Genomic DNA, 21,365 nt, shown 5'->3' with positions numbered 1-21,365 from the left:
TTAGATTGGCCCCTGTTTTTGTCGTAATTTAACAAGTTTTTTCCTGTAGTGTTGCTCAGGGTTTTTTTTTTTTTTTGCTGATTACCACTTCGTTCCCAGGCATGTGATTATTGAAAACAAAAATAAAACGAATGTTTGGATAACTGCAAGAGGAGGGGAGATTGTGAGAGTTTGCAGACCTGTGAATTTCCGTAGTGTGTAGTTAGAGGGCTGAGAGGGAGCAGCTGACAGGAAAAGCAGAGGAAATATGCAAGTTGAAAACATAACAAACAAGCATAATGTCTGGACGGAGATTGGGGAGTGTGGGAGCTAAGGTGGAAAGAGTCTGATGAGGTGTGAAATTTGACTGAGGCATGTGTATATGTGTGAGGAAGGTATGTGCCCTAAACAATACTGCTATCATTTACTTTTGATGGGAAAGTCCAAGCAATCAGTAACATTTCCCTTTATGATGTAAATACAGTATGGTCCACAGTAACAGGTTCTATTACTCCTTACAACCATTTCCATAAAAAAAACCATGCCTTTCTCACACTAATTCATACATGTCTCACTCGTGCCACCTACATTAGTCACCACAGAGTATATTTGCAAAAGACTGAGAGCTATAGCACCTCTTACTGCCTCACAGTGTGGACTCAGGAAGCAAACTGGCCTTATCGGGGCCAGACACACAAAGCTGTCCTGGCTGTGGCGTGGTGAGGTATGTGCAAGTGCGTGTGTGCATGCGCATCTGTGTGTATACATGTGGAGGGGGGAGGCGGTGGGAGGCACTTCCTCCTATTCTTCTGCTGTTGAAGAGTTCCCATGAGCACCCCTGCCAGGAGCTACAGTGTGGCCTGAGCAGGTCGAGCCAGCACCAGTCTCGCCTACATGACGCCACCACACACTCTCACACAGCTGATCTCAGGCACTACTGCAGCTGCTGCTGTTCAGACCACAGAGCAAGAAGCTGGACAGTTTCTTGTTAGAAATGCAAGAAGAGAAGAGGGAAAAGAAACGATAAAGGACAGAAGAAGAGTAGACTGAACTGAGGAGTGAAGAGGAAAGCATGATGTTGCTGATGAAAGTACAGGTACAGACTCCTGAAAACTTCAATATGGGAATATGCATTGATGACTGGAGGAGGTGTTACTAACCAATGTTGAATGGACAAGAATGCAGCTGGAGGTCATTGGCAGAGTGACTCCAGCACTGCAGAAAGGACTCACCAACAAAACTGAATCTAGAATCATTTGAGAAACATTGAAGAGCAAAGGCAAGTTTGACTGAAAAAGGCTCATTTTTGTTATACTCAACATATTTTTTTTCAGCAAGGTGAGAACCAGCTTTGTTCTATATAGCCATCTCAGTTGGACTGGACTGTCACCTGGAAATCGAACATTTAGGACACTGCAAGACTAATAAACCCACCACAACAACTCTTTGGGCAGCTGTCACTGTTGAGATGATCCATAACACCCTGAAGTCCACCCAGCTGTCCGAGCACAGCCCCAGGAGTACACACTCAGCTGCACAACGGAAGCTGTGGAGGTACTCGGGGTGCAGAAGGGCTGGCCAGGTGGAAAGTCAGCGTCGCAGTGTGTGCGTGTTGGCTGCAGATTTGAACGCTGGAGATGCAGGAGGAGGAAGAGGAGGAGGAGGCACTGTGATGCATACTATCCATGGGCTATGCCATGTCTGCATTGGATGTAGGCTGCCTCAGGTGTGTCTGTTTTACAGAGAGAAAGGGGAGGAAGACAGAAGGGGAAAGATAAAGTGCATCTAATGTACAATATTAACCTGTCACTTGTGAGTGGGATACTGAAACAAAAGTTTAAATTTCCGATTAGTGCTCTCCTAATTAACTTGCAAAATGAAATTATATTACAGGCTAAAAAAGTGGTAGGCCAAATATATATGTATACTCTTTCATATTGTAATATTTTGGCAAAGCTGTTCAGAAGAAAATGCACAGCTGTAACATATCTAATACTAATTGCCTGAAAGTGAATTTAAAAGATGTTTCTCGAGGAGGGAATCCAGCTCTCTGCCCTTTACATTATTTATCCTCCACATAGAGTGAGAAGGAAACGACAGAGGGAGAGAGCAGGAGTAGGCAAATATTTGCTCTGATATGAACCTTATGTAAGCTACCTGTGTACATCAGAGTTGCACACTGAAAAGTAGGAAATTAAATGTGATGAAACAAATTATATATTTAATCTTTAATTGATTGGGGTGGACAGAATATAAAAATGCAGTTTGAATGCTGTATATAGAATAGTCCAAAAAAATGAAGATGCAATCACAGTTTGAGAATATCTGTCAGAGTGGACAAAGGTACAGAACAATACTTAAGTCGTATCTTTGTGTGTGTGTTATGGTTGGTGTGCGTTCCTATTTACTGAACATACTGATAACATTCTCTGACCACGTACATATATTATGTGTGTGCTTTGTAGATTTTATTTGGTTATGTGCACCTCTCTGCAGTTAATATTACTTCTGCTGCAGTGGCAAGTGGATAAGGCATGTAGTTCAATCATTTGATCGAGATTGGCAGGATTTCTGCTCTTGGCCTCATGCAGACATGTCTGAAAGGACAGTGGACCACTGAGGCATGAATGTGAAAAAGGACAAGCTCTGCCGCACATGCATGAAGCATCATGTACACACATGGGCTACTTATGGTTTTATTTCTTTTGGTACATCAAAGAATTTTAGTCAAGTCTTCCACAGTCTCTTTGAATAAATTATTAATTCACCAGTAGTGCCCTGTTTACAATTTTAATATTCATTGCATGCTGGGAACTTTTCTTATTCATTTATCTTATTAAGTAACATGTCCTTTGACGCACTGAAATCACTGAGTCATACTAATTTACTGCATCATTCCCAAATTAATCCTCACTTTTCTGTTCCAGTTTGAAAAGAAATGCTCTGTTTTCATTTAGAGGTTGAAAAGGTGGCATTGGTCTGTTTCGCCTAGGCAGACCAGAGGAAGTCCAAGTGGGTGGATTCCTCTATGCTTACAAATTGAGTTAATGCTGCCCTGGCTCTTGACTACAAATGAATCAGTCCAAATGAGGAAGCTCTGGGAGTTTCTTAAAAGGACATGATGTCTGAAACAGCTTTCGATTAAAAAAAGACAGACATAGATACAGTAGCTAGATACAGAGATATATGAGGCATGGCCAATTGATTTCTCTCACTTCTGTTAATTTTCAAAGTCTTTGCTCTTCTTTATTTTTTTCACATACTAAGTTACGAGCAGATCTTTCAGAATTTTTTATTGCTCTGTTGCCATTTGCCTTAATTCCAGTGAAATGTTTTTTTATTTCTTGGCATCTTTTCCTCTGTCTTTGTCATCTGCTCTCTCACCATCACTTTTTACAATCGCACTGCCCTCACAGCATCATGTTTTGATCTCACTCCACCTACAGCCACTTTCTTGGATTCTGAACATCCTCCTTTTGTGTTTTTGCAGTTTTTCTCTGCCTTTGTAACACAAGCTGGAGAATGATTAGTGTATATCCATCTGTCTCTATACAAAAACATACGTAGAGAGTAGAGCAGTGGCTTTAGCATCTAAAACACCATCTGTACTTTTTGCCATAGTCATAAATGAACACGAGGAGTCCCATGTGCACTTGTGTGTGTCTGTTAGCCTCAGAGGAAGTTCAACTCCACTATCAAAAAGGTTGCCCTGAGATGCTGTATGTTTATATATATATTGTATATGTTATTATATATATGGGCTTCTACAGCCAGTGTTTGTATGTACTGTAAAATTTCTGTAATGCTCACAGCCACTCGGCAACAATTACAAAAACCTTTGTTTGATAAGTAGAGTACATGTGTACAGAAATAGATGACAATCCTGATTTCCTTTGTATGGTGGGTAGCAAAGGGATTCTCTGTAGCATTATGGTAATTTCAGCAGTCTCAGTTTGGAAGTAGACTGAAACATAGACAAATTTAAGGGACTGAGGGGTATGAATATGAATTGTGGTTCAAAACAATGTGACACAGGGCACATAAAATCAGCTGCCTTTAAAAATGTATAACTGTAAATGACATTTCAGGGTCACCATGAGCTTCAGGCCCCTGAATAATCACCATAATTCTCTAAGTCGCTGCATCTTACTTGTGGGCAGACTTTTTAATTTAGCAGCTTATACTGTATTTATAGGTTAGTTTTTTTCTGCTGTACTTAAAAAAGGGAAAAAAGAGAGAAGGGGTGGGGGGTTGTCTGTGTGTTTTGGGGCTCTGGTTGTCAGCAGATGAGATTGGAAAGTGAGATGTTTTGGAGGGAACTTTGTTGACTTTGGCTCAGGCTGTCGGGCACAGGTACTGAATGTTTGACAGTGTGGGGTCAGAGAGAAAGAGAAACAATGGGAAAGGGCTGTCAGCACTGGGGATGTGTAGATCTGGTCAGTTGGATTAGGCAAACACAGTCTTCATGTTGCATTTTTAATAAAATACCAACATTTTGAGACTTACTGAAGTCTGACATTGCTGATTTGATAAGAATAAACCATTTTCATATCTGTGCATGTGCCCACTTGCAGAATTGAATTAAAGCCTTAAATATATTGTATATGGCACACTAGACTGACGGGTTTTGGACAGAGATATTCTGCTTTACAGTATCTTCTTCTTCTCCTTATGAAGAAGCTTACTTTAATATTAAAAATAGAGTGGAATATAAACTCCTTGAAAAAAAAGAGAAACTTTAAGCAACCTTTTGACAGCTACATATTACAAATTCTGTTTATTCTTGTTTCATTTACAGTTATTTCTTAAATGCCTTTGTGCTGTTTGACCTCAAAACTCAATCTCAGTGGGAGTAACCTAGAAAAGTAAATGTTTAAATAGTCTTGACTTAATGTTCACATTTAGTAGCAGCTGTAAGACCCAGCTAAATTCTATAGAACTTGTTTGAATATACACATATGCAGCGTTTCAGCGTCCGTGACAAAAACATTTTGTATGTTGAAATTTTTCTGTTTTTGTGTATGAAAGATGTTTCATTAACCAGTGTTGCAAACTATAGGTGTGAATAAATAAGCAAACTGCTTGTGTAGCATTCAGCATATTTACTTCTTCCCCAAATAACTGACAAAAAATGTCTTTCTTCTGTCTCTTGTTGTTTTTCCCACTATCTCAGTTAACTGGGTTCACCAGGAAACTGCTGTCAAGACAGTTTCAATAGGAAGTAGAAGCAGAATACAAATCTACTTAATCATCCTGTAGGAAGGAAGTTGATTATTTTGCCAGCATGCTACTTTTGGTTCCTCAGGTAGCAGGGGAGAGAGAGAGATTTCCCATTATACCCTATCATAAAACGAGTGTATGTGTTTGTGTTCTGTAGGTGACCATCCTTCGAGGAAAGGACGGGTATGGCTTCACCATCTGCTCGGATTCCCCGGTGAGGGTGCAGGCTGTTGACCCAGGCAAGTTTTACATGAACATGTCCGTGTATATGAAACTCAAATATGCGGGGAGGTCATTTAAATATTGAGCTCTTTACTATTCTGAACTGTTTGTGGACCCAAATTGCTTGAAATTGCTTTTCATTGTAACTTGGAAGCATTTTTATTCAACTACCAAAACCAAAGTCTTACATTTATAAATTCAAAAGCAGCCACACCCAGGGTTATTTAATACTACGACTATATTTGCAAGACTGCCAACTGTAGAGTTCTAGTGTTACTTATGACATGAACTTGGCTGCACATAATTATACAAGGTATTAAGTATATGGACACAAAGCAGGTGACTGTGCTGCTTAAATTAGAAATCATTGATTTTTTTTTACCCCTCTATATTCTATTATAAAGACACTTGACATATGTCAATGGCTTTTTTTTTACTGTAAGTACTGTTTTCACATTGGTTGAATGCAGTTTGATATCTTACATCATGAAATTTTTACGTTAGCTCTGGCTGATTCTTCTTTTTTAAATTCCACTCATCATAACTTTGAGAATTACCATTAGGACTGGTCAGTCAGCAGGGTGTTGCAGTTAATAGGGAACCTACCTGTCAAAAAAGGCAACTTGGAATCAAGCCCCAAGCTGCAGGTTGTCCACCCTGCCGCCGTGCCTTTGAACCAGATGCTGAATTCTAAGTTTATCATATTGTTACTGTTCCTGTGGAGAGACGAAAGGGATGGGAAACAAAATCACATCTCAGAAAACAAGAGTATTTTATCTCTATTGTTATTTTATTGTTTCATCTGTACAGTGATTTTCCATTTGGTAGCTCCAGTTCGGAAGGAACAAGCTTAATATACACTTACCAGTCGCTTTATTAGGTACATCTGTATAATTGTACGCAATTTAGTGCAACATGTCCATCTTAACATTTGTGTTTATGAAGCTCAAAATGCTTTATTTTTTTTGTGAAATTGTCATAAATGTATAAATTCAATTATATGTGTATTATTGAGGTCATAGTTGGAGGTGGTGGTGTACTGGACTACATTATATTTAGAAGTGTCTTTATATTTTTGCTCTCTCCAGCTACATACATGAGAAGGTCAGAATATTAGGAACACCTCTGAATATAATGCAGTCCATTACAACACGACCTTTAACTATGACAAACTGAAACATTTTGAGCTTCATAAACACAGATATTAGGGCAGAAGTGTTGCATTGAATTGTACAGGTGTACCTAATAAAGTGGCTGGTGAGTGTATAAAGGAGTTATATCCCTAGATATAAGAATGACTGGTGCTTGAACATGTGTAATGCTCTTTTTCTGTTTCTTCATGCTGGTAGGGGGTCCAGCAGATCAGGCAGGTCTGCAGCAGCTGGACACTCTCTTGCAGCTGAATGGCCAGCCAGTGGAGCAGTGGAAATGTGTGGACTTAGCTCATGCTATCAGGTAAAGACTCCAAAACCCCAAAAGATTATGGAATGATTCACACCAAAAGCTTATTTGAGACTCAGTACTAGCAATTTGTAATGATTAACTAATAGATACCCTGTTTTCCCCTCATTGACTTGTGACATATATACTTTTATGATGCGGTTAATTTTCACTGACAGAGCAGGTTTACACAGATCTGTTTCTGTGTTCTGGTTTTATTGAGTTATATTATGTGCAAGTGTTAATTGTTTTAGTTTGATTTAGTTTTTCTTTAATATAAAATGCATTGTTTTGGCTTTGCTACACAACTAAAAGTTTTAAATTCTACTTGAAAGACTTTTCAAACAGTTTAGAGATTTTAATTTATGATATTTAGTCAAAGAATTTAGACTCCTCCAGATGTGGTGATCATCACTTTTCTTTCCCTTTGCAGAAACAGTGCCAATGAAATCACTGTGGTGGTCTGGCGCACCGGTTCCTCAGCTAAACCGAATTTTGATGGCCTCATTCACCGGCCATCATACAAGCCCTTCAACTCAAACTACGATGCCCCTTCACCACCTACCCGCAGGCACGCACCAGATGTTGGCACAAGCAAAACTCCCCCGGCTGTGCCGCCTCTACCAGCCCACCACCGTGCCACTGCCACCCGCAGGCTGCTGGTCAATGGCTCTGAAGCTGGAAATAGCAGCGGTGTAGGTTTTGGGACGCTGGCGTGGGGGGCCCAAGGAGGGTCGGCCGAGGAGCTGGATGGGAATCCGAGACACCTCCACCACCCTCACACTGCCACACTAAAGGGTACCAGGGTGAAGGCGTCCAATGGGGACAACTACATCATCCTGGCACCCATCAACTCTGGAAGCCAGGTACCGCAGACTGGTGGTGGGCTGCATCTTCATCATCTTCTTCGTCCTCCTCATCCTCACCATGGTCATATGGTGGCTCATCCTAGATATGTCTCCTTACCTTACATCCCTGGTGCCGATAGATAGATAGAAGGACTGTATATTCATGTATGGGCCATTTTGGGTCACTGCCACTGATGTGTGCTTTTCGATACTTACAACATATGCAACATAACATGCATATACCGTATGTGTGTCATGTTGATATGGAGTAACAGACTGAAAAGCAAAGAGGGAGCAATAACATTAAATATAGCTGCTGATAATATATTGTATATCTGTACTGTGTGAAGTGTTGGCAGTATTTCTTTCATTACATTCTACCAACTAAGCACAGTTCATATTAGGAAAACAGTGCATATATATTAGACACAATTTAAGTTACAAATGTCCTATAAATAAATCATTTCTGTGTCATGGATTATACATCAGTAATTTCAAAATAAAAAGTTCAGGCAGTCATAAAAGAGAGAGGTTTCAACAATACTTCAGTATACCATGCACAGTATGTATATGACATTTAATACATCATACCGTCGCTGTCGGACAGAAAAGTTGTATCTCCAAATCCGTTACTTTTCAGGAAATGAAAAAAACCCTGTGTATGTAAAATAATTCAACATCACATTTGCAAAGCTGGCATTGTGTCCTTATATATGGACACTTTACCTGCATGTGTCATTATGTTACTGATATTTTACCTCAATCAAATAAGGTTATGAGGTTTTGCTGACACTTTCAGGTTCTAATCGAGTTACAGGATTTAATCACAAGCTTAATGCTTATCATTGGTTAAATGTTTGTAAAACCCACAGACAGATGTAAAAGGTGATCAATGACATTGATTTATGAAGGAAAATAAAAATGACAAAATAGGGACATACGAGGTTTTTGCCCAACAGCAACGATATATTTATTTTTTGCATCCAGTGACAACATGTATATGAAGTTAAAGCTTTGATCATAACAATAAAATAAAGAAAACTCATTAAATCAACAGGACTGAACTGAGTTCCTCAGCTAACACCCCTGTAACAATACAATACTAACCTATTAACTACCACAGGGTAACAAACCAGGATGTGTTTGTTTGAGACATTTCAGTCATTTATTGATTCCAATCTAGGTTCAGCTTAGTTTCTTAATAGTTTACAAACCATTTCTGGCTAAATCATTTTGCTGCCATATGTGGAGTTGATAGTTAAGTAGCTTTATTTCCTCATCTCTTCCTCTGGTTGCTATGAGTCTGTCTGTGGCTTGAAGCTGTGTGTGTGTGTGTGTGTCAGGTGTCTGTGTGTGCCTCGTGCAGTGCCCATCTTCATTTGTGAATGCTTTTCATTTACACTTAAGAGATTGAACAGTTTGAGGAGAAGATCAGGAAGAAAAGAATCTGACTCAGAGAAATAGCCTGGTAATGTCAGGAAAAAGATTAGAGGTACATGCTCACATAGTGAACCAGCATTCAAACAGGCAACACTTATGTCCCAAACAATAAAGGAGGCAGGGGTTTTGTGAGATTCTGTGGTGCCATAACAGGCTAAATATTCCAATAGCCCAGTGGAAATGGGTCATGTTGGCGACGTATCACACCAGTACAATACTCCAGTGCACAAATTAAAAGCTCCTAATATCCAAATATACTCTCAGAAAAGCGAGTTTAAGATATCTTTAAATACTTTATGTATTAATGTGAGCTACATGTGATCTGCTGGCAACGTTTTATTTTTACTCCTTCAGTTGATCAAATTTGTCACGACAGCCTCCAATACAGTTCAGAGGGGCTCAGCTGAATCCTAGAAACTAAATTTAGAGTGATGCAAGTCGCTGCAGATTGTAACATCCAGCTTGGTCCCAAATCACAAACTCAAGGCAAAGCAGTATGGAAAAGCATAGGACACATATACCACAGGGAAATGTCTTAAAACATTCCAAACATTATGGTATAAAGAGTTTAATAGTAGCATATTCTCTAATTTAACACGTCCCCTTTTGCAATAACAAGGAAATATCCTCACAACCTTTACCTATTCAGTTATCTTATAGATTACATGATCAAATAACTCATAGAAATTGAATAATAGAAATTTAAGACAAGAATTACATTTAAATTCTCTGTATTTATCAATTTAGTATTCAAACTAGAAAGTCATATTTAGCTTATGTCATTGCTTCAATATGTATTTAGGCTTTATTCCATTTTAAATGTAATGTACAGAAGGTGCAAATTTTCAGTTGGCTTAATATTAATGCCATTTCATCTGATTCTGCTTTCAGATCTTGAGACCCGTTTACCAAGACAACCAGGGAACATTAGGTAAGACGTGTACAGTATGTCATGTTCATACTCATGCAACAGTGTGTTAAAGGCTATAGTGAACTCTTGGGCTTTTTGGTTAAAAGTCTTTATGATTTTGGACCCATATTAGGGGCATATATAGCAGTTTGATTGGTTGATTCATAACCAGTTGCACTTCTGAACCAAATTTGATGACTAACCAGACAAACGTTCATTATGCCAAGAACATGCAGATTTGGAGATGTTTAAAAAGTATATTTTGACATTTTTGGAAATATGTTTATTTGCTTTATTGTTGAGAGTTAGATGAGAATATTGATACCGCTCTTATTTCTGCTCATCTGTGATACCTTGTTTTTTTTCTCCACAGCAGCCAGGTTGTACCCCACACGGCAGGCCTCTGGTCCACAGTCCCACAATGGTGGCGCTTTTTCTGGAGGCGGTCTCTCCAGCTGTACTGGCTTCTTACGGCGATCTAACAATTCCAAGTCAACAAAGACGTTGTCTGCCTCCACTAACACTGGTATAACTAGCTACCAGCATCAGAATGCCAACTTTGCCAATTACCAGAACTGTACCATTGTCCGCTCACATACTCCACATGCCAATTATGGATTTGTGAAAGTGGCACCAAAGGTCCTGATCTTCCCCATTTTTGTTCAGGTAGGTCAATATGTCTGAATTGTGTGTGTGTTTTTACAGCTGTGATTTTATAGGTAGCATATCTTGATTTGCATAGATTCTTGATAGATTTTAGGGGAAACCAGTGCATAACAATCTTAACTACTGTGTTGAAATGGGTGCTGCTGATACAATTCTACTGTGTTTTTTTGTACAAATTAAGAAAGCAAGATATAATATGATAATTACTGATCTTCAGGAGAGCTGATAGACACTAGAGTTGGACACTACTGCAGGGCACCATGCGGTACAAGCTAATGGTCAGATATATACTGTACCATATGTAATTATGCAAAAGTTGGTATCATTCTTGATATGATGGTTTTCCTTAGCACATTTGTATCAAAAGGAAATAGGCATTTGAGATATGCTTAGGTTTCTGTCTGAGCGTGTCATGTTTTACAAGTCTTGGGGGTTTATTTTTATACATGACACATTTTAGAAATGGAATTTCTGACTTTAGGCTATAACACAGGAAACTGGAGAAATGGGAGAGATGCTAAAGTGAACCTAGGAGGTTAGTATTAACTGAACAATAGGGCTTTTCTTAAACTTCTTATACACAGAAAATGAAGGACTGTATTTATCAAATTAAAGGTGTTATTTTGGCTTGTACTGATCTGTGTGATCTGTTCAACAAGTTCAGCTGTGTGTAGAGAGCACTTTATTACATTATACAGTGTGTTCTTCATTGTATAATAATTAGACTGTTCATAGTTTTTTTTTTGAAGGTTGCACTAGCCCAAATTAGGAAGCAGAGGCAAGATATGCTAAATCATATGTCACTGCAACGTAGATGTTTTCATTTCTTTGTATGTTCAAACACAGTAGTTAAAATGTTGTGGAAATTGTGATTAACCCTATAAAACCATTTGTATCGTATTTGATACGCAAGTTTCTGAGCAAAATAAAAATGCCAAAAATGCCCCATGTATCAAATGTGATACAAAATAAATAAATAAATAAACAAAATAATATGGCACATTTATTCCTATATGCCTGGACTGTCTGTCTATGCATATATAGCAAATAAAAATCCTGAATCTTGAATTTTCTTTGGGATTTTGTTAAAAGGTTTAATAAACATCTCAGTTCCAAAAAATTTGAATGTTCTGGCTATTTTTGATGTGTCAGGCTGTACAGGGTTAAGTAACCAAAAAGATAATTGTGAGATAAGATAGTTGTTCAACAATATTTGCAGCCTCATTTCAAAGCCTGTTGGTATCTTGTGGTGTTTTTCCACTTACACTTAAAAAATGCAGGAACTGTGGTGGTACTTCCTGTTAATTCATATAGAAACATGCAACCCTGACCCTACTTCACACAATATGTTACACATACACACATTTTGAATGGGCCCTCTGTCATACCCTGGACTTGAGAGGAAGTCCCCTCCTCCCACGTTGCATTTCAAGTGTCAGTGTCTTGTCAAACTTAGACCACACATACCGCTTCACTGTCACAGCAACTCGCTTTCTGTCTTCATAGAAACTGTTTCAGTTGTTTTTTCCACAGTTTAAATAAGAAGACTTTTTTTTTTTAGCTGTTTATCTGATCGTTTGGATTTGGAAGCCAAAATGGATTTGGTACTGCAACATTTTTACTAATCAACAACAAATACAATATTATAGTTTGACCTTGAGAAATGCTGAACATATGTTAATGAATCTGTGAAGGTAGTAAAACAAGTTTATATGCATGTGCTTGTGGTCATTGATTAATGGCCGATTAAAGGTATCAGTTATCAGTGAATGAGCCTCAAAAGTAGGTCCTAATCTGTCTGTGTAACCTGTTGTTGTATGTCCAGCCTCTTGACCTGTGCAGCCGAACGCTCATCATATCCGAGGAGATGATTCTACATGAGAGCAAGCACCACTCTCTCAAGGTGAGTGCCATGGTGCAGTACTGAGGCTAATATGTGTATAGGGTGTAGCTTTGCTGTGATGTGAACATAATTTTAATACACATTTACAATTTCTGCATGTGTTTTATTTTGCTTTGTGGTTGTTCTGTGTAAAAAACGCTGCCTTGTAGCTCGTACTTCAGTTCAGCACAGGAACTTTGGCTGTTGTTGATCAAGAAACATCCAAAACTTTATGCACAACCAAAGAGAAGAAAAACCGAAAAAGCTGCAAAATGGTGCTGAGAAATTGTAGAATTGGGTTTTGTTGATGTGATGAAAGAGGAAATGCAGTTTTTCTTGGTACGTTTTAAGAGTTTTATAACTGGATCGATGGAGAAAGACTGAGGTGCTCTCCTCTTCAGATTGCAGGACACAAACAGACGAGTGGTAAACATTTTGTTCATTTGTCACAGCCAGTTATATGGTTTGTTTACTTGACCAAACAGGAAGTGACAGTGCATTGCCTGTGCACCTTACATCAAAATGTTTTAAAGTTATAAGTGTGTTCAAAGAGACAGAACAAACACAGAGCAAAACCCTGAGAGGAGACTGGAGAGAGGGGATGTCTGGTTATCTGAACATTTCTGATGAATTTATAGCTACTGTCAACTACAAGGTCTGCATGAGTCAAGGAAAATGAATAATTGATAGAAGTGGAGAGAAAGTCTGTTTTATATATCAAATGAAACTTTGGCTCCTTTGATATATACTGTGTTAATGATTCTTTCACAATATACCAAGCTCACCTTATAATAACACTCTTCATTATGAGATTTCTGGTAAAGTATATTATTAAAGTAAAAACTGTACATTTTTTAAACAAAAGTAAAGAGTCATTCTTTCAGATGTTTCATAAGTATTAACTTTTATTCTTTATCGAGTCTTTTAATTTTATAGGTGTCAAATAAGCACTTTTAAGTTTTTATATTCTTTGTTTTAACAATCTGTAAAGAAAATAAACACTTTACAACTGACCTAGTAGTAATTACTGATCATTACTGATCTAGTAATGTAGTGTCACTTATAATAACTAGACTCAGGAAATTAGACTGTATTTGACGTTAACATTAGCCATTTTAATCTACCCTTATTTTATTTGCATTGCCTTGATAATCATGCAGAAGAGTTGATTGCAGCTAAAAAGTATACATGGCTATATGAAGTTCAAACATCTATTTGAATGACTGAGTTGGATATGTATTCAAAGTGGAAGGTCATTAGAGTCAGTGTTATGAATGAGGGAATCCCATCTGACAGTCTGGACAGTATGTGGAAAAAGAAAAGAGTATTGTTGTACTGCGTTAAGCTCCCACCACAGTTCTGTGATTTACCCTGACAGATTATCTGTGCTGTGCAATGCACTAAAGTGCAGTGTCTGCTGCCATGGAAGGTAATTCTGGCCTGTCTCTGCGGTCAGTCATAAAACAAATATTTCACAGTCAATGTTTGTCAGGAGGGAGTTTCTCTCCACTGTGCCACTTTATACGTTCATGCTGTTTTTAATGATCTCTCTGTGTTATTCCAGCTTTTACTCTTTATTCCACCAGAGTGGTGCAAGTTTGCCCTGGAGACAAACACACTGAGTCTGTTGTTCAGATAAACACATACCACTTTCTTAAAAATGTCACAAATAATAAGCAGAACATTGCACAGCGAGTTTTGGCTAGATTATATGCATTTAATTTGAATTACTGCTGGGTTGCTTGTATATTTCCCATCATAGATCAGTGAAATCTTATAATTATACTGTATTGTTTGTATTAATCTGGTTCTGAAAAGTAACTTAACTAAAGTTATAATATGCCACTAATCCTATAAGCGGTATGGATAATGGATGGATGGATCTTCACACTTACTGTACAACAGAGGACTATACAGTAATTGTGTTCAAATAACATATAATACTATCAGTTGTAAAACAAGACCAGGTTGACTTAGGTATTCGCTTTATTTTTAGGTGACTGAACAGTTACCTAGACATTTTTAGCATTTATTAGTCTCAAGTAGAAAATTGGTGACTTTTTTTATTAACAACCTTTGTCTGTCTGCATATGTGTACATGCATTAGATATTTGTATTATGTACTGTAAGACTGCATGTTTGTCAGTGTAATAACTGCTTGCCTCTCATATGCTTTGTCTGTTCTTTACTCTTACCTACATCCTCTTAACACTCTCTTCCACCCATTCAAACCCATTCCACCCATGAGCATTCTTCACACACATGCACTCTAACCACGTACTGGCTACATCTGAAATGTGCTCTCTGCCATCTCACTCTTCAGAGGAAGCCATGAAAATACAACCATTGTCTGAAACAGTGTCCATCTACATGAACTACTCTGTATACGTGTTATGCAGGTTGTAAGAATGCACACATGCAGCAAATAGGCTTTTTTTGTCATCTATTTCCTTCTCTTCTTTCTTCATGCAGCTGGGTTGTCACAGCTGTCATCACACGTTACAAGGCCCCTGATCAGTAATCAGCCATAATTGTATGCAGTACCAAAGCTACCAAAGCAGAGAGACCTTTAATTAATTAACATTTTGTGTAAATAGCAGCCAAGTAACAAAGTATTATTACAGTTTCCTGGAGGCAATGTGAGTTTGAGGTACTTCTGCATGCAAACTTTCCTTGTGCTATAACTGAGAGAAGCATTTTTGTCCCAAGGAATTAAAATGGACTGGATGTACTGCTTCATAGTAATATCATTACAGTAATCTTTTTTCCCTGAAATTTTGGGCTGTTACAAACATGCCTGCATAAAATCTGACCTAGGAAAAACTTACAGGGATGTGAGACTATGAATAGTTGTCACTTCATGCTGACAATTTGATGAATTCTTAGTTTTTATAAACGGAGGGTAATATTTTGATTTATCATCAGGTGTGTGTCAAGTGTTGTGTCAGATTTGTCCGTTCATTAATAGCTGGTGAAAGAATGCAGATGAGATGTTTGAGTAAGTTAGTATACTAAAAAAGCACAATGAAGCAGAGTGAAGCACATGCAGCAGACTACAAAGCAAGACGTGGCTACGTGTTTGGCTTTATGTGTGAACTGCACTTCCTCTGCTAAGGCAAGAGGTAAGGGGGAGCTTTTATGGGGGTGTGATCTCTCACTGGAATTCAGATGTGTGATTGTGAATAAGTGGGTTTTATGGGGGGGGCAGCTGACCCAGGGCCCGCACTCACTAGGGGGCCCATAAAGGAGCCCATAAAATCACACCGTACTTTTTAAAAAACATTTTTAATTGTAATTAAAAAAAAAAACTATTTAAAACAGTCACTACGGTCTTCTATAAGGTCCCCTGTTTCTTATCTACCTCCTCTATCTCTGTTCCCCCAATTTTAGGTTACAGTGTTTGTCTACAACGACCTGATGCTGGTGACAAGAGAAGATGAGCCAGGCAGGTGTAATGTTCTTCAAAGTCCCCTGTACCTCAGCCATCTGCGGCTGCAGGATGGTATGTAAGCGGCAAACATCTGACACCAAACTGTGTGAATTCCTTGGTTTATCAAGCTATAACTATGTGTTAAATTGTAGCAGTGTTGAGTGCGTAGGTGTAGTGTTCACTGTTTGCTTTGTAATCTTGCAGACATGAGGGCACTTGAGTCACTGCTGTAATCAAAAGGTCAGATCTAATTTGAGACAACGTTATTTATTTCTGTTCAGTTCCTTAATTCATTGTTAGTCATTGTCAAGTAATGGAGAGACAACTCTGAAATATTATTCATGTTGTTTCGTCAACTCAAAGTCCAACAACAGCAAAATATCAGCCAGAGTTGCAGTCTCTAAATACCTCTCCAAACAACACCTCCAACTTTTCTGTATGTTACTATATTAACCGATGTTTGCCTGTTTGCAGTTAAACATAGAAAAAAAAACTGCCTGTAACACTTACACACACAAATTGCACAACTAGAAATAAACACACAGCACTGTGATTACAATGATATTTTCAGTTGAGGATATTTAGGGAAACACTGCCCAAGTTCCTGTTGCTTTGTCTTTTTATTTCACCTCGGTGTAAACAACCAGGTCCTCTGTCAATTTGGAGAGAATAGCTTGGCCACCAGGGCCACACAGAGCCCAGGCACCTAAAATAAGGAGGGCTCACCATAAATATCTGTGTTTAGAGTGGGCGGGGAAGTGAGCAAAGTTTGGAGTGATGCTTGGGGACAGAATAAGTGGAGAGGGGCTAAACTTAGACCCACGCTGTTGAAAATGTAGCAGTGTAAAAAGGTCAGGTGATTTCTATACTGAACCGGACTTAACAAAATAAGGATGTGTATAGTGACAGTAAATGCTGCTGGTGATGATCATTTTTTCAATACAATTAGCAATACTACTGCTACTACTACTACTAATAATAAGATGCTGTTATGAGCAATGGGTCTGAATCTTTTTTCAGTGGATAAAACACCCGACAGGTGTCAGTGTAGCCTCACATAGTCTGTCTTCCCAGACTGCACCATTGCTGGAGATGCATGGGACAGAACCCACTGTCATAGGTGAAAAGGTCACCTTTCAAACAATTAGAATATCCTAGGGCAGTACACAAAACTCACTGGGGCTTTTGCTAAATATTATGTTACCTGAAATTAGTGGTAATTTTAAGTCTCTTCACAAAAATGTAAAATAATTTTTTTAGTCTTTTTTTTAACTAAATGTCAGAATTCAGCCATACCTGTTTTCACTGTTATTTGTTGCAGCTTCTTGTTTAATTTGTAGTAACAATCTTATATGTATTTAGTCCATAATTCTTAGTCTGTCTTTTTGGGGTTAGCTAGCATTACTGGTGGAAAATTAAATGCACATTGTTGATGAAAATGTATCTGTTTCATAAAAGTTTCTTGTTTTCATAGGTTACTTTTTGTTTTCATCTGATCTTTGTCACAGGCAGCTTGTGAAAATATCAGTAGGTTTTCGTAACATTTCAGAATCAAAGTCGGCTTTATTGCCAAGTATGTTGAGCATACAAGGAACTCGTCACTGGCAGAGAGGCTCTCAGTGCATTTTAGGCTGCAGACAATAGAATAGTGCAATCATTGCAGGGGAAGTCTGCCTTTCTGATGATGGTGCTGATGTTGAATGTCCATCTCAGGTCCTGGGAGATTGTGGAGCCCAGGAACTTAAAGAATGGTCAGTTCCAGGTTGTTGTAACCACAAAACAGGGTTAAACTTTCTGTCTGTAGGCTGATTCGTCAGCATTTCGTAAACTGGTGATCGTTGTGTCACCTGCAAACTCAGGAATCTAACAGAGGGGTCCCCTGAGGTGCAGTCGTTGGAGTATAGGGAGAATACCAGCAGTAAGGGCACACATCCCTGGGGGTGCCCGTGCAGATTGTCTGGGTGCTGGATGTGGTTTTCCCCAGCCTCACCTGTTGGCTCCTGTCTGTCAAAAAGCTGGAGATCCACTGACAGGTGTGGACAGGCACATTGAGCTGAATGAGTTTGGAGTGGAGGATGACTGGGATGATGGTCCACAAAGAGAACCCATGCATAGGGGAGTCAGGATTTTGCAGGATGTAATGCAGTGGCATGTTGTCATCCAGTGGGCCTGTGATGTCCTTCAGTCTCTCAAAACACTTTATGACCACACATGTCATGGCGACAGGTCAATAGTCAGAGTCTGTAGCCATCTATACTACTTTTGCAAGTTACAAGGTTTTGTTAAAGTTCAGCATCATAATCATATAAGTTGTGAGCATTTCTTCTGGGTCAGGCTTGAGACACTGTGGCTGCTTACTGACCTTTTGCTTAATTAGAATCAGCAAATGTCAGACGCTGAATAGGGTCATTAATTGCAGCTATACTTTACATTAGGATATGAAAAACACAGATTTTGGGGTCCAAGGATGACAGTAAAAAAAATGTTTTAACTGGCTACAACACAAAGCTTTACTAATCCAAACTGCAGTGCCCTGATGCAGAGTCTCCTGCACAGCTCTGTGCTCCCCACAGACACTGCTGGTTTTGTCTGGGACACTTCTGACCTCCACCCTTCACCTAAACAATCAGAGATCACCAGGGTGGGGATTCAGTGGGATTTGCGTGTCTCTGTGTGTGTGTGTTTCATGAAAGGGCACACACAGACACACATCTCCACCCTGCTGCCTGTCATTGTTATTTCACTTCAGCAGCGTCACTCAGGAAAGAGGCACCGGGGGATTGTGTTTGTTTCAGCAAGGGTGTGTTTGACGTGTGTGTGTGTCTGTGCGTGCATGATGACACAGTATAAGTTCAATACAGGGGCTTTCCTGTGTTCCTGTCACCCCGGTACTAGGCAGAGAAGCGTGAGAAACTCTGAACAAAGTATTAAACACATAAAACTAAAATTATCACATCAGTCCAAGCCTTATCAACGTACCAAACAATACCCCATCTACCTGGCTCTTACATTTACATGATATAAAATCTCTGGCAGTTCCTGCACCAAAGTGGCAACTTAGCAAGAGAATAATGTAGTATATGCTTACAACTGTAAGAAGCTTAGGCTTTGGGTATTTATTCTTCAGTGGATTAAGGAGAAAGATATGAGTGACAGAGATGTCCTAAAATCACTAAACCTGGCCTGGGAATGCCTTGGGGTCACCCAGGAGGTAATGGAGAATGCTGCTGGTGGATGTCCTTCCACACTTACCGATCCAATGAACCAACCCCATATCAGTGGTTGACGATGTTTGGATGGGTTGTGAGCATTTTCATGACCTATAGAAAACACTGCCATTCTTTAAGTTAAGTATGAGAGTTACTGGGTTTTCACCTGATTATCCTGTATAACAGCATTCTTTTGTAAATCACAAACATATCCAATAGTGACCTCTGCTGTTGGTTATGAAAAGAAACATTTTTTTCTGAAATTTGTACAGTTCAGCACTTCACATGGGCTGTGCTGTCCTCATCACCCCGTCACCCAAAACTTTCAAAGATGAATTTGGTCTTTGTTCAACACTATGGGCAATGTCAGTTTAGAGTCTGTGTAAAATATAGAAACAAGAGGCTCCTGTCAGTCTTTGGGGTGAAAACGTTCCCAATAGGCTCAACATGCTCTGGGCTGAGTCTGGATTTATTTACTGAAGGAAGGATGATGATCTTGATTTATAGATATTTTTACATACATATTTTAAGACATAAAATACTCTAAATAATAATTTGTGTGATGTGAAAAAAGTTTAGCTACATTCTTAAAAATATCAAAATTGCATATACTTCTTTTATCTCATTGAAAAATTCAGAATATATATGTAATCACTGGATATAAGATGTCTCATAATTCAATGAAAAATTAATTCACAGTGTGTGCGAACTGGAAATTTTAAGATTCATATTGGAGTGACATGCTGACATGCAGAAATCTGAAATCACACTGAAATCATTCCTCCTTTCCATACTGGGTGTAATGCAATTTTTACAGTATTTTTTTTAATCACAAAAAGTCACCAAATCAAGGTGTCAGTTAAGTAATAAAATGCTTTTAAATGTGATTGCTACTTATTAAGTTGTGAACATTTAATACTATAAAGAAATAAGCTTTGAATCCAAGTTTTCAGCAACTTTACCATCCTGCCTGCAGTGGGACAGCGTTTCATGAGCACAGAATGATAAATGCTGTTTTTGTACCAACAACATATTTAATAATTTAAAGTCTCACCTGAGGGTCAAGCTGCTCCTTACTGTGATCTTGAATATTAGAAACATTGCCAGTGTTGGTTTATGTGTACGCTTACTTATAACAATATAGTAAACATCACCTCATTGTGTAGATTATGAAAGTGTGTGTGTGTGTGTGTGTGTGTTGAGTGTGTGTGCATGCGTGCGGGTAGGGGTGGGGGTCACTCCATTAAAACCATTTGTCCTGACTCCATAGTCACAAGCTTGCCTGACAGAGCACTTCTTCAGTGAGTTATGGGTGTCTATAAGGTTGAACAACGGTAAAAGCTTTCCATCGATAAAAGTGTTTTGGTGAAATCATCAGAAATCAAAGATGCTGTTTTGTGCACGCAAATGAATGAACGAAGGGAGTGAGTGAAAGTGAAACAGAGGACAGTTTGGTTAGTTGGCAGAAACATGTAATGTAGAAAGAATTAAAATGAATCTCTTTTTAAATGTTTTACAGATTATGCTGAAGAACTGAGATTCTACCTTATTCACATGACTGAGGTAAGAGAAAAGACTGTGTTTGTAAAAAAAAAAAATGGAGAAAGAGGGAAACGAAGGCTCTAATGTGTAGCAGCCTTGTCTGTGAGCCAGAGGGGCAATTGGCTCTGGTGGAAATCACATTACTTTGAAGACATGAGGATTAGCAGAAAGGTCTAATGAAAACGCTTTTTCTCTGTGTCTCTTTCTCAGATTTAACTCCATGTCAGACTTGTCCTTGCCAGTAACACAGTATGCATTTGCTTTTGATTTTTTTATATATATATCACAACAGGAAACGCTGAGGTGTTTTATGAATTCACATGTAGCATTAGGTAACTCATTGTGTCTGCACTATGTTGACACAAGTATGACATTCAACCATGTGGCAGTGCTGGGTATAAACCTACAACCGCCCCTTTTTATGTGGCAGTGACCCCTTCTTTCCTCTGCTGCACCACCTCTCTGGCTGTTTTAAAATGAAAGAGAAAAGCACAATTATTAATAATTAATTGCAGTGTTCTCCACTTATTCAACTAACATTGTTTCAGCAGTATACAAATATATGGCCTCAGCAGGA

At 38.7% G+C, this 21,365-nt stretch overlaps 1 protein-coding gene across 9 annotated transcripts in view; it reads left to right on the top strand.

The window, feature by feature from the left end:
• The window catches only part of rgs3a (regulator of G protein signaling 3a), a 122,640-nt gene that overhangs the window by 30,114 nt on the left and 71,161 nt on the right, over positions 1 to 21,365 (top strand). For 6 of the 9 annotated variants that reach the window (XM_020600857.1, XM_020600861.1, XM_020600860.1 and 3 more), the window contains 8 exons: positions 5,357 to 5,438; positions 6,771 to 6,876; positions 7,295 to 7,727; positions 10,041 to 10,080; positions 10,433 to 10,725; positions 12,551 to 12,628; positions 15,998 to 16,109; positions 20,766 to 20,809. In XM_020600857.1, the coding sequence (XP_020456513.1) occupies positions 5,357 to 5,438; positions 6,771 to 6,876; positions 7,295 to 7,727; positions 10,041 to 10,080; positions 10,433 to 10,725; positions 12,551 to 12,628; positions 15,998 to 16,109; positions 20,766 to 20,809 (1,188 nt within the window). Of the gene's footprint in view, positions 1 to 844; positions 1,706 to 5,356; positions 5,439 to 6,770; positions 6,877 to 7,294; positions 7,728 to 10,040; positions 10,081 to 10,432; positions 10,726 to 12,550; positions 12,629 to 15,997; positions 16,110 to 20,765; positions 20,810 to 21,365 lie in introns of those variants that run through there. The other 3 variants (XM_020600859.1, XM_020600858.1, XM_020600867.1) reach the window with 3 other exon arrangements.

The sequence above is a fragment of the Monopterus albus genome, unplaced genomic scaffold (assembly GCF_001952655.1).
Source record: "Monopterus albus unplaced genomic scaffold, M_albus_1.0 scaffold49.1, whole genome shotgun sequence".
NCBI lineage: Eukaryota > Metazoa > Chordata > Actinopteri > Synbranchiformes > Synbranchidae > Monopterus > Monopterus albus.
This window is presented reverse-complemented; position numbering and strand designations above follow the sequence as displayed.